Genomic DNA, 13,746 nt, shown 5'->3' on the forward strand with positions numbered 1-13,746 from the left:
TCTGCTCCCTCTCATCCCCTCTCCTCCTCCTTTGCTCCCTCCCCTTCCCTCTTTCTTCTCGCCTCCTCTGGTAAATGTGCTTGGATTGCTACCCTGATCGCTGCTTCCCTTATGCTTGCAAGAATGCCTGCTGCTGTGCTGCTATGCCTGTCTCTGCCTGATGTTGCACAGAAAGGGCGGATTTGAGATCTAACAGTGGCTCCATGCCCCGCAATCCTTTTGTTTTCTTTTTTCACATTGAACTCTTTCAGGTGCCACAGATCAAAAGCGTTAAAGGAAAAACTGTCGTTCCTACATCGAATTCCCTATTTGTCTCTTAATGTCACCATCTGACCCAACCCTCATGCCCTCTTATGTTCTTTTTCTCTTGATCGTCTCTTTTGTATCTCCCTTATGCAGCCTCCATTAAAGCCCCCCCACACTCTGTCCCTCTCGAGAGAAATGAGCGCTGTATTGTACTTTGCCATGACATTGAAAGCTGCCTTCAATAGATTTATGGTAACATGGTGAAGGAAATGTGTCAGTCTACCTCCAGCCCACCCACAGAACCATGCAGATGGATAGATTGTTGTCAACAAACTCAAATGCACACGTACATGCAACCAAGGTAAGCAGAGGATGGACAATTGTTTGAATTATACAGAATCCTTGGGCTGCTCTCAAGATGTGAGTCATAGTAAGGTTTTCCCATCTGGAGGACTGAGTCAAGATTTGCAGAAGTGAAAAAAGATGCAGTGGCAGCACATGAGACCAGCGCACCAAGATAAAGTCATGGCAGCAGATTTAGCTGTTTGCCCCTGGGATGCTTTTGAGAATTTTATATATATACATATATATATATATATGTATATATATATATATATATATATAAACAGTATATTTTTTTTTTAAGAAAAAAGGTGAAATCTTAGAAACCTTAGAAAATGCACATGTGGAAAATAGATAAAGATCAGGACTTGATGGGGCAGCAAAGAGATTTTGCCAGATCAGCATCTTCTGTGGTGGGACTAGAGACGGGAGGGAGGGGGGAATGGATGTTGGACGCGGGGAAGGGGTCTTTCTTTTACCAAGGACATATGGCGTAGGAGTGCTGAAGCACAGAGGAGAGCTGGGCCGGTGGAGGCTCTTGCTTGGCACGGGCCGACTCTCAAACAGAGCAGCTGAAGCGCTGGCATCAGCCGGTCGGCACTCCGGAAATAACTGGATGGCTCATGAATGAAGGGACACAGATGTATATTGTCTTTTCAGCAACCTGGAAGAGTGAGCTAAAGCAGACAGAAACATGGATATGGTACTCACGGTCATGGACACATATCTGCTATAATGCAAGCATAAATATAGTAAAACCTTACCTCTCGAAAGAATTTATAATTTTGCCAAATGAATAAAAAATTAGGCATGGTTTTCAACTTGTATTATAAATGGAATAAGCTAAAAAAGAAAAAAAGGTGTGGCATTTGTATTCAGCTCCCCTGAGTCAGTATTTTATAGGACTGTTGCAGATACAAATGGGTGTGTTCCTATCAATTAAGTGACATTTTTTGGCATCCTTTGCAAAATAGCCTAAGCTCAGTCCGATTGGATGAATATCAGTGTCAAGACTACTGACTCTTGATTAGATGTAGGACAGGACTTTGACTTGACCATTCTAACACATGAATATGTTTTGCTATAAGCCGGCCCACGGTAGCTCTGACTGTATTTTTCAGGGTTTTGAGATCAAAGGGGAGCAGCTTAACATAGATATACCAAACTTTGCAGACTTTACTGTAAACATTTTGAAAATAAAACAGCATTTCATTCCACTTCACAGTCATGCACGTCTTGGCATTAGTCTGCCGCATAAAACCCGATAAAAGCCATATACCTTTGTGACAAACAGCTAAAAATTTGAAGGAAGGAAGGATTATCTTGCAGAACACTCCATAAAACACTTTCTTAGAATCAACTGGGTCCTGTAGTGTTTTACTGCACGTCTCTCATTCACAAGCACACGTGTGTTGTTTCACTTTATTTACATGCACTCTACATATGAAGTGCACTCTGTATGTGGAGCACTTAACTTTGGATCAAAGCACTGACCTTCCAGTTGGGGGACAACCACTCATCTTATGAGGCCCTGACTTCATCCATGAATTTAGAGTGCACACGTTGAAGTAAGAAAAAGCTAATTTATGAACTGATCTGTGTACTATGCATTCTGTAGGAACCTTTTCTGTTTTCTAACATTTTGTCACAATAAAACAACAAACTTCTGAATATGTTTTTTTTAGATTTTATGTTACAGAGCATTGAAAAACTATGCATAATTGTGAAGTAGGTTTTATACCAGCATTTCCCATTCATTTTTATGTGACTACAGATGGAAATTAGCATGGCAATATTGTACATTCATTAATATGAATTTCCCCATTCAAATAAAATCAGTTTCGTTCAATTTGCATTCAGCTCTGATGAGCTAATTTCCCTACATACATTTCATACATTTGAAAATTGCAATTGAAATTTCATTTCATAATTATTGAGTGTTAATATAATAGATTTTTGAAGAACTGAGTGTCTCAAAAGTAAGGCACTGCATGTCTCTCTTGTAGTTCTGTTTAAGATCATTTTCCTGCTCGAATGTGAACCTCTGACTCAGTCTCATGTCTTCTGCAGCTTCCTACATTAATGCAGCAGAAAAAATATATTTGCACATCATGAAGTTTCCTCTGCCACGCTACACTGAGGATGATGGCTTCAAGGTGAAATGTAAGAAATGTGAAAACCATATATATGTTTTCTTATCATTTAAAAATGATAGAATCCCCATTCTATAATGTCTTATAGAATCCCTATTTAATAATGTTGTCATGTAACAAATGTGCACAAGTTTTAGTAGCATAAAAACATTTGCAAAGCACTCTGAACTAAGCCATCTTGTAAACAGACAGCTGCTGTCCCATCAGCTGGAGGCCACAAGCAGTTCAGTGGGTCTTGCACACAAAGTAATGTGATGACAACTGAACAAAAAAGTCCAATATCACACCCACTGTAAATGCTGCTTTCCCTAAACGACGATTCCATTTTCTTCACAGAAATAATTATGGCCAGTTGGCTTTCTTTTTTTATAGAAAACAAAACATGGTTGCCAACAGAGGCTGGCACCACTGCAGTGAATTTAGAAGCACACACATGCTAATTGCAGTGAGAACTACAGTAGATAACAGAAGATGGTAAAACAAAAAACAACAACAAAAAACAAGTATTAACCCTTTAACTAATGGTAAAACTTGTCAAAAAAAGTGTCTCTGTCCTATATTATGTCGATTTTAAATATGTGTGTAAGGGCTAAATGTTAATTAATTTTGGATAATTAAATATATATTTTTAAAAACTTGCGACTGTAATAAATACGAGGAGACTTGCTCAGATAGATTTCACCTAGCTCTAATAACAAAGGATTTATCAGTCACTAATTATGTGAGACATTAATCAAGCCAGCTTCCGCAGAACTCATGATTAGATTATCATAAAAAATGCTTAGTATGTAAAATCTAAGCTGTGGTGTACGACCGCCCCCTTCTGGACACAGCAAAGCATAACACGTCTTTCACTTGTGATTTAAATTTTAGACCAGTACGTATCAATGTAGAAAATATGGACGAATTTACATTTATCTAAGTTAGTACTATAGGGTTTTAAATACCCAGCAGAATAAATGAGAAAAATCCTGCCTTTTCGGGTTAAATTTATCATTTTGTTTCTCAGTCAGAGCACCTGACTTGGTCTAATTCAATCACTAGGGGGCAGCATGATTGTCACTCGAACAATGTTCACTTTGTGTCTAAGGAAGAAGTTATCCAGCTAGCTGGTAGACAGTTAAAGAGACTGTAGTAATGCTAACTTGGCCGCAGTAGTGACTGACTTATCCAACAAGTATTAAAGCTACAAGGGGAAGCTCTGGAGCAACTAGCATCGCCGAGTGGCCATTTATCAGCGTTGGAAAACCAGTAAAACGCTGCGGATAGTGGACCTTTAATAACTGACACCAGCTGCTGCGAAAGCTCAGAAAGTACCATTATATTCAGTCATGTCTGCGGCCGGAGACTTCGGAAACCCTTTAAGAAAATTTAAACTGGTCTTTCTCGGGGAACAAAGTGGTAAGTTTAAACACATCCCGTCGTAACTGGTTGAAAGGAAAGTAGCGCTGCTGTCTGTAAGAAACGCAGCCGATTTTAATAGCTCGTTGTGGGGATTGACGCCGAGCTGTTAGCCGGGCTAGCGTTAGCCGCATATCGTTACACGGACTGTGTTGGCACTTTGGGAGCATTGCGACACTGTTGATGCCGTGTGTTTGTCCACGCTGGCTGCTTCTTGGACCTGCTCGTCACTCCCTTCCAGATATGACTCTTGATTAAGGAAACTGACGCATTCACGTAGTTGCTCACTCTGACGCGGTGTTGCTCATAGGAAAAAGAAATTGTAAAGTAATGGGAAACTTCGATGACTGGTTAATTAGTCGAAAACATGAGTTATAATCGAGAATTGAATCTATTGATAGTGTGTTGTTTTATAAGGAAGCCATCAATGTCGGTGAAAGTGCATGAACTATGATGACTAGGTATTTTTTCCACCCTTGAGGCACTTCATAATTACACAGACCTATCTGGTAGCATTCCTGAAATACCCCATCCTTATTGCCCCCCTTTCCCAGCCTGAGCCCACCTCACCTGCCCAATGTGAATTAAGCTTTAGGAAGGGAATAAGGAATTTTATTTTCAGTGGTACAGTGTTTACTTATTCCTCAGGCTTTTTAAAGCTGAGCAACAAGATAAGCGTGGGACTAAATTTGGGGTTTCTGGTTTTATTTTAATCAAACTTTGCTGTACAGATGGGAGCTGTATTTACCACACAGTAGGATAACTCAGCCCATAATTAAAGAGAATTGATGAGCCACAGGCTTATGTGTGTGCTGGAAAACCACTGCTATTCCACATAAAATCATAAATATGATTCCCATTTAATGACTGGACGCTTGTATTGATGTCAGCCAAGTTTTATATTTTATTTTTAATAAGGCAGTAGTACTGTTATACAAATTATAACTACTCGCGTACAAAAAATTTAAGATGGAATTTCTAAGTTGATAACTTTAATAACTTTGTTTTTGAATATTTTTCTGTGAATAAAGACGTTTTAATTAGTGCACCAGTTAAACATTCACCAGTTTCGATTGTTGCATCGTCCTTATGATAAGAAGTAATCAGATAAAATTATAATTAGCAGGTTAGACCTCAAAGAAAATAAAAAAAATTGGTATTGACCTGGGAAATAAATGGGTAAATGTGGTTCTGTAGTTTCATTGTGTTGTATACTGGCCTATTGCTGTGTATGTAATATGTAGTGACCAAACTATTTTATGTTTAAATATACAGCCAGAAAACAATGCAAATTTAAAGAGACAACTTAACCAGAATGTGAAAATTGAAAGCAAGCAAAGTTATGCTGAAAATCAAACACTCAAAATAAGCATTGTTTGACTGTAATAACTCATAGTTACTGTTCTATCAGCATCTATACCAGTCTATGTGATTCAATTATTGCTGTATTTGTCGTGATATAATCTAAAAAAAGATTAGTTTCCCATCTTTGGGTAAGTTTTGTTGTCTTTTCCACGTGTAACAGATTGATTTTGTTTGTCGGCTGTGGGTCTTTGCGTCCGCAGAACCAGCTGTGTTGACTTTAGCCATGTCTCTGTCACTTGATGCACATTGTAACTGATACTGTAACCTGAGCTCACCAAAAAGTCACAGTGTGTGGCTGAGCACCACAGTCCCAGAACTCAGCGAGACGTCATAAGTTCAGCTGTTAAAAAAAAAACAACACATTTGTTTTGCACTTGTGTACAAGTGAGGAGTTTGTATAAAACATCAGCTCTTAAAGCTGGGGTCACAAATATGTCAATGTGAGATCCTCTTGAGAAAATAACATAAATAGCTGTGAGAAAGCATGTATGAGTGTTTTAAGATAAAAGACGGCTCTTGAATAAATTAAGTCAACTTATAGGTCAATATATTGACAGTTGATTCTGCTTGTGTTGCCATTTTACCAGTTTTTAACTGACTCAGGATAAAATGCTTGTACGCTCAACCAAGAGTCGGGGTCATGACCCTCTTAGATTTTTATTTTGTGGGTCAGAGGTTGGACATTTTGGAAGGCACTGTTATAAATGGAGAACATGAAAAATTAAATACCTTTCTTTAAAAGCTATAGTTTGCTTTTCCATTTAACCAAAGGATTATTCCAGGTGCCGTAAATGGATTTAATATGTTTCACCACCATATTTTAAATATTTCAAAAGCAGCTCTTTTGAATTAATATTAGAAATGTCATTACAGGTAAGCTAAAAATGGTCTTGGTGTGTTTGTTTATAGTGAAATATTTTTACTAAGGTCAGCTGTATATATACAGTAAGTCCTTATTTTTAGTGTAGTTTTTCTTAGACTTATTTTGGACTTTACGTCAAACTAAATGGTCAGTTTGATTTAATCATCCTGTTGCAGAGCAATGGCATATTTTAATCAGTAATTTAGCCCTTTTACTTTGAAAGGTCATTACTTTGATGGCCTTTAGCAGCTGAATAATCTCCCAGTTTGAACTAAATGGGTTTTTTTTTCTTTCCATTTGTGTCTCAGTGGGAAAGACGTCATTGATCACCAGGTTCATGTATGACAGCTTCGACAATACGTACCAAGTGAGCCATCACTGTTTTTAAGTCACCATTCTTTATGTCTGCAGTGGATGAGTTAATTCATAATTTCTCATCTATTTTCAGGCCACAATAGGAATAGATTTCCTGTCAAAAACCATGTACCTTGAAGACAGAACAGTAAGTTTGTTTCCAGTGCTACAAATGTTCAGGGATTCTCATGTGTTGGGTGATTTTGTTGTGCTTATTTATTTTTTTATGGCTTGGTGATTTTGTGATCAGGACACTGTTCCCTCTGGACAGTCCGTATATTCACTCAGTGCTTACTCCTTCAACTTAAGTCTTCTCCGTCTCCTTCCTACCCCTCCATCTATCTCTCATCCCATTTTTTTTTAAATGAAAACACCTTACTTGATCAGAAGAAGAGGGATGGTGACAAGTGAAGGGTGATTATTTATTTATTTCCCCTCCAGGCCCAGACAGCTTGCTTTCTCTGATGGTCATTCTCGACCTGCATGCCCTACGCTCTGTCTGTTTCTCTTATTTTTTCCCCATCCGTCTTTCTTTATTTGGTTTTGTTTCGATTTGTTTTGGCCACATTAACTTAGCTCATTTATCTGTTTTTTTTTTATTTCCATTCTCTCTTTATTTCTTTTCTTTTTTTATATTTTTTGTTCCATCCTCTCCCTGGCCCACAGATCAGGTTACAGTTGTGGGACACAGCGGGGCAGGAGCGATTTCGCAGCCTGATCCCAAGTTACATCAGAGATTCAGCCGCTGCTGTCGTTGTGTATGACATTACAAGTAGGTGACACAATATAAGCTCCGTCTGTTCAGTTATACTTTGTGTACAAAAACTTCAGTTAAATTTCAGACTCTTTAATAAATTTCTAACGTAAAAAATGTTTCCATCTCCCTAATAGTGTTGATCTGTTTCCGCTTTTTCTTTCATCCAGATGTCAACTCTTTCCAACAAACCACAAAGTGGATTGATGATGTCAGAACAGAGAGAGGAAGTGATGTCATTATCATGTTGGTGGGAAACAAGACAGACCTTGCAGACAAAAGGTTAGTTGTTCATCTTTCTTGCCTTTGTCTTTTAAGTGTAAAAAGGCAGATTAATATTATTAAAGGGACATCATTATGTAAAATTAACTTTTTTGAGTTTTACATCATGTTATAATGTTATTCCCTCATCAAAAACATACTTGAAGTGTTGCCTTGATTCTTTCATGCATGTTTGAGAAATCCTTTAAGCTCTTGTGGCAACAGCTCCTCTTCTTTTTGAGGCGCAGCACCTCCTCACAGGTGCAGTTTCCAAGCTTCCGCCTCACAGTACACCCCTTTCCCACAATCCCCCACTCAGCTCCTTCAGACTAGTCAGCATCAATTAGCAAGTGCCTAGTGGAACTGCGCATCTGCTGTGCTCTTCATATGAACTACTTATCAGTGCAATTCTGGTAAAAATGTCGTTAAAGGTTTAATAGAGGAGAGCTATTTCAATGACACATTATGCTGCCTGTTTAATTACAACTTGCTTGTTATTAATAACTTTTCCAAAGCAGCGTTACATCAGATGAGTTTATTTTTTCTCCTCTTTATGGATGTCAGAGCAATAATCGACTTCATCATTTCTGCATTTCTGATCTCTGTCTGTCTGTATTGTAGGACTTTTATTTTTCTCTCCTCTATATAAACTTGTATTTTCATCTGTCTGGCTGTGCATCTTTTAACTTCCTTATCTACCACAGGCAAGTATCTATTGAGGAGGGTGAACGGAAAGCCAAAGAACTAAATGTAATGTTTATTGAGACTAGTGCGAAAGCAGGATACAACGTGAAGCAGGTAAGTGTGTCTCTGAGTCGTGCTCTGAAGTCCTGCTGCTGGTGCTGCAGCTTCTCTGCCAAAAGCTTCCTTCTGTAGCAAATAAAGAAAAGTTGCAACTGAGCAAGATTTTATTTATTTATTTTTTTAGTTCTTCCAAATGTGCAAATAACTCATACTTTTCTTGATATTTCCTGGATATTGGAAATATTTATTATCTATGGTGCCTTATGCAGTATTCATACCCCTTTTTACATTGCAGCCTCTAACCTCAGTGTATGTTGTTGGGATTTTGTGTGATAGATCAACACAAACTTGTGCATAAACAAGAAGTGGAAGGATAAGGTTTTGTGGATTTGAATATTATTTTTTTTACCAATAAAAATGTGAACGTGCAGTGTGGATTTTTATTCAGCTCGGCTGAGTCAATAGTTTTTTGCATCACATTTAGCTGCAATTACAGCTGCAAGTTTTTTGGGGGTATCATTCTAGCAGCCCTTGCAACATTTTTTACCAATTCATCTTTTTTTTTTCTAACAGCTCAAGCTCACAGTGGATGTAGAGCATTTATGCACTTTAGTTTTCAACCCTGACACTCATCATTTCTTGGATTTTGGTCATTGAGTCATTTTAACTTAGAAATGTGCTTTTAACCAATCCACTTCATCATCACTCTGGCTTTATGTTTAACATTGTTTTACCTGTAGGAAGGAAAACTGAAGGGACCAGCTGGATTTATACAGTTTATGTCACACACACACATGTGGGCTCTGTTTACTAAATCTGGAGGAAGCTGGTTGCATTGTGTTTTTCTTCGCAACACCAGAGTAAAAGGAGCTACTAAAAATTAAAAGCCATTCGTCATTTGTCCATTTATTATGCACTACTTTGTGTTGGTCTGTCACATATAATCACAATAAAAACACATTTGTGGGTGTAGAAGAGTAGATTGTCAAAACGTTTAAGGAGTATTGATACTTTCTGCTGGCCCTGCACTGAGCAAACTTTGAATTTAACTGCAACTCAGTACATATTAAAGTTTTTAAAATTGCACCGGGAGACTTTTGGTTCTTGAGCAGCAGTGCCAGTTGCAGCAAGGAGGAGCACGGCTTATTATTTCACTTCAATATAATCACAATTTTTTTTTTCTTCTGTCTGTGTTTCGATGTCTGTGATGCGTGTCACGGTGGGTGTTTGTTCGTTTGTTGGGACTCGCAGACAGATAACCACAGAAGAAGGAGAGCAGAGAGCGAAAGAGATGAATGTTCTGTTTATTGAAACGAGTGCAAAGACAAGCTACAATGTCAAACAGGTAGAGGCTGCGCACGCTTGTGAGTGTGCGTCCACAGCACTCGCTGCCCTGTTTAGATTGACTTCTGTTCTACACGCATGCGTGCTAGACATATGCTTTAAGCGTCTGCTTCCAATGAGGAGCATGATTTTGCTTTTCAAGCTCTCGCCCAACTGTTGTGCGTAATGATTTGGCCAAGTTTTGATCAAACGTCTTCAGGATGGGTACGAGTTTGCAAACCAACGACTAGCCTTTCTTGATTTTCGCAGTAAATGTTTGTTACTGTGAAATCTTGGTTATGGAAAGTTATTTCATTTCTTGCAGTTTATTGGGGATGTGCATGCTCTGCATCTTGATTAAATATATCTCACGAGGATCCATTAATCAATTTAAAAAAATTACACCATCAGCGGCTCAGTTGCACTAGAAAGGCACTCCATGTTTTTTTTGTAGGCCTCTTGACTTATCAGATGCATGTTCATGCAGGAGCCCCAACACAAGCGCCTTAATCACTGTCGGATTTGACAAAGCTCTGTTGGGTGTGTTTGCTTTGTTAGAGCTTGAGGTGAACTTATGCTATAAAATAATGTGATCACACTGCATGCGTGCTTGTTTCGACTGGTTGTTCTGTCCTGAAAATATTCCTGACGATATTCGTCCGCTTGTCTTTCCTGCAGCTTTTCCGCCGCGTGGCAGCCGCCCTCCCTGGCATGGATACCACACAGGACAAGAATAGAGAGGACAGTATCCTTTGTGTGCTCGTCATTGTCTTCGCCTGACATGACAGAGGAGTTGGGAGGTCTCCTTGCTCTCTAATGTCACCTCATATCAAATCTTGCATATAATCCTTGCCACGGGGAAAGTCCAGCGCAGCTTTATGACGTCTCACTTTTGTCATTTAACCTATGAGTCGCTTTAGATTTAGTTTTCCAAGGACATCCAGCTGCAGATTTAGTATGGTCTAAAAAGAGCGCCTTCCCTAAAGGTCTAAAGTATAAACAAAGTTTGCAAAATGATTGCTCTGCAAGGTTTTAATAACGTGTCTGCAAATCATTAAAAAGTCTCAAATGTATGTATTTAAAATTAAGGTCTTAAATTTATTTATTTTTTTAATGTAAGATGTCCTTGAATATGCCTTAAATTTTGTTGTGGCAGGACTATTGAACCTCATATATTCTATGTATATATACTGTATATTTTTTCTCATGGGACTTTTCATCAGGCAACAGTTTGAGTCACATGCAGGAATTTTCAGTGCATTTTGTAACTCGAGGTGGCTCAGGCTATTGCTAACAAACTGCTAATATACCCTGGCTAGCTAGCCAACAAGCTTTTTCTGCCTTCTATGGATAAGTGCAAATTTACAATGTTCATCAAGCACTAGTCCTTCCTATTGAAGAATTTTACTTCAACAAAGTTGTTGCTGTAGAAGGAAATCCATCTGAGAAGTAGAGTAAGAAACCAATAGAGAATGGAGCCACGGATGCAGCTATGGTGACAAATAAGGGAAAAAGATCAAAAGGAATGGCATTTAATGTCTTCTACTAAAGTTAAGAATGTGACAATATCTATAGATAATCTCACAAGTAGTACCATTTCTTCCTCGAAAGCCTTCAGGTCTTTTATTTACACATATATGTTGTGATACAGGCCTTAAATTTAATTGATAATGGTCTTAAGAAGTCTTTAATTTGAGTTGGTGAAACTCTCTGGGTTTCTTTTAGCAGTTGAGGATAAATTGCCAGTGGTAAATCTTAAACATAAGAACAAAACCTCAGCTAAAATGTGGTGGTATGTTTTCTTCATGTTTGAATGATTAGTTAGTGCTTAGTGTGACTTTTATAATCACTTTGTTCAACATCCCTTTCCTCCAGTTGTTTCCTGTTTAGGTGTTGGCTGCAGTGCTTTAGTTCCTCTTTAAATCGGCACATTTTTTCTTGCTCTGTGTTGTTCCTTAATCCACCAACCCTGCAGTGATCGACATAAAGTTGGAGAAACCACCCGAGCAACCGGTCAGCGAAGGAGGCTGTTCCTGCTAGAGTTGTCAGCCGTTCCGCAGGCGTTTTCCTGGAAGCCGGTCTTTCTGTAAATCTTCCCTTCACCACACCCGCCTCCAGTCCCCAGTCCGACTGAGAACACTACACACCCATTACCTTCGGCCGCCGTGACTCCACCCGCGCTTTCATTCTGATGCTCTGAAAGCCACATATCACTAAAACTGAACATCACACTGTAACTGACATATGTACTGAAACCACAGACACACGTGGAGCTCACCTTTACATAGAGCTCCTGTTTTCAGTCATTTCAGAAGAATATGTTGTTGCAGATGCTATCGGTCATATTGGTGTATTTCTTTACATCTTTTATTTTCCTTACCAAACCGAAAGCGAATGTCTGCTGTAAGTTATCTGTCCAGGTTTGTGTTTTCAGAGGGAGAATATTCATTTTAACAGAAGAACACTGCTTTAAGCCTAGTACACTGTGTGAATGTTGTGTGCATTTGTCACTTGACATATTTTATGCCGTATATGAAAGATTTGGAAGACTTTCTGATTTTAAATTGGTGGTGAACAAACTTCTTTTATTAATCGAGTACAGTGTGGGAATTTAAGTGGGAGCATGTTCAGTTTAATTACTATCACACCGTCTCTGTGATGCAGCTAAAGTCGGAGGCAGAGACCTTACTCTAAAAATTATGTTGCCTGAGCTGTCAGAGAATATTCTGTCACCTTTTTATGAGCACATATTATGAAAACACATCAGATTCGCACTACAAGATTTTTAACGCCTCATAAACGTTACACAATTTGTCAGCCTCATTCACCGTCCTGCCCCTGCATGTCCTCCAAGTTTTTTTTTTTAAGTCAGCTTTTTCCCTAAAGTTTCATAGACTTTTTTTTTCTCCCCTTTGATTGTAGTTTTAAAGAGAGGATTTTCACTTAAAACCCAACACAAACTATATGGATGGGGAAAATTGTAGCTTTTTAGGCTAAAATCGTAGAGGGCTTCCTTGGCGTCAGGTTTCGTATGATATTGTTTGAACACTTTCAGAACTTTGTTTTATTTTTGCTTATTTCTACTTTTTGGCTTTGATTTTTTTATTAGTGATTTATCAACACATGTATTTAATCTACAATGACTTGAAATATTTATTTCTGTTGGATTCATGCTTCTTCTTTTCTTTTTTTTTATGACCAGTAATATTTTCCCTTGTGGTAACGAGTCCTGAATCGCTACTAAGATATGCATTCTTCCAGACGAGCTTTGACAGAGTCTGTGACGGATTCTGCTGTTTTGTCTGGCTCCTCTGGATGGGAGTTCGATCATACTGATGATATTGTGCAATTCTTGTGAGAACATATGCAGGAGAGTCCAGTATGTATAGTATAGTTGTTAACATTTCTGTCTGGAATGGTTTTAAATGAAAGAATAAATTTACACTTCTCACAACTGATGTAATTCATGTGTCGCACATAAAAAAAACACCTAATAATGACCCGTATGTCCCCTCATAATTCAGCTTTGACATGCTGTATGTAAATCAAGTACAGTAGTCTATTTAAAAGAAGCAAAAATGTTTATTTGAACTGTTGTTGAGGTAAACTAAATGCCTAGATTCTTTAAGACTCCATATTTGTCATGCAGTAAAATACCAACATTTAGTATGCCTTGTAAAAGTGAGATATTTCCATGTCACTTCAAGCCCCACAAACAAGTGCATTTTATGCAATAGACCAACACAAAGTACTACATAAATTAAATGACCAAGAAATGAAACATGGTTTGCACTTTTTTTTTTTTTTTACTAATAAAAATCTAAAAAGTGCTTATTTTTTAATTACTTCAGTCCCTCTTGGTTAATAATGTGCACATCTGCTAAAACTACATGGAATTATATTCATTATACCTCAAAGCCATGACTGAATGTTTAAGGACT

The 13,746-nt window shown here is 38.2% G+C and overlaps 1 protein-coding gene across 2 annotated transcripts; it reads left to right on the forward strand.

Annotated features, from left to right (window-relative positions):
• The first annotated feature begins 3,823 nt into the window (after positions 1–3,823).
• Positions 3,824–13,259, forward strand: LOC114152810 (ras-related protein Rab-6A). 2 transcript variants are annotated; one of them, XM_028030850.1, is made up of 8 exons: positions 3,824–4,142; positions 6,678–6,736; positions 6,818–6,871; positions 7,390–7,495; positions 7,648–7,759; positions 8,443–8,536; positions 10,484–10,550; positions 11,781–13,259. In XM_028030850.1, exons 1-8 carry the CDS (start codon positions 4,073–4,075, stop codon positions 11,843–11,845), a joined length of 627 nt encoding a protein of 208 aa, XP_027886651.1. In that variant the 5' UTR covers positions 3,824–4,072; the 3' UTR covers positions 11,846–13,259. The 2 variants fall into 2 exon arrangements, with proteins under 2 accessions (XP_027886651.1, XP_027886652.1); XM_028030851.1 differs by lacking the exon at positions 8,443–8,536 and adding an exon at positions 9,734–9,827.
• Positions 13,260–13,746: the final 487 nt, after the last annotated feature.

Source organism: Xiphophorus couchianus, chromosome 11 (assembly GCF_001444195.1).
Source record: "Xiphophorus couchianus chromosome 11, X_couchianus-1.0, whole genome shotgun sequence".
Lineage (NCBI taxonomy): Eukaryota > Metazoa > Chordata > Actinopteri > Cyprinodontiformes > Poeciliidae > Xiphophorus > Xiphophorus couchianus.

Excerpts from the sequence above, each read along its gene's own strand:
- LOC114152810 (XM_028030850.1), top strand. The coding sequence starts at position 4,073 with ATGTCTGCGGCCGGAGACTTCGGAAACCCTTTAAGAAAATTTAAACTG. Across the intron at positions 6,872-7,389 it reads TGTACCTTGAAGACAGAACA|ATCAGGTTACAGTTGTGGGA; the intron begins GTAAGTTTGTTT and ends CCTGGCCCACAG. Across the intron at positions 7,760-8,442 it reads ACAGACCTTGCAGACAAAAG|GCAAGTATCTATTGAGGAGG; the intron begins GTTAGTTGTTCA and ends TATCTACCACAG.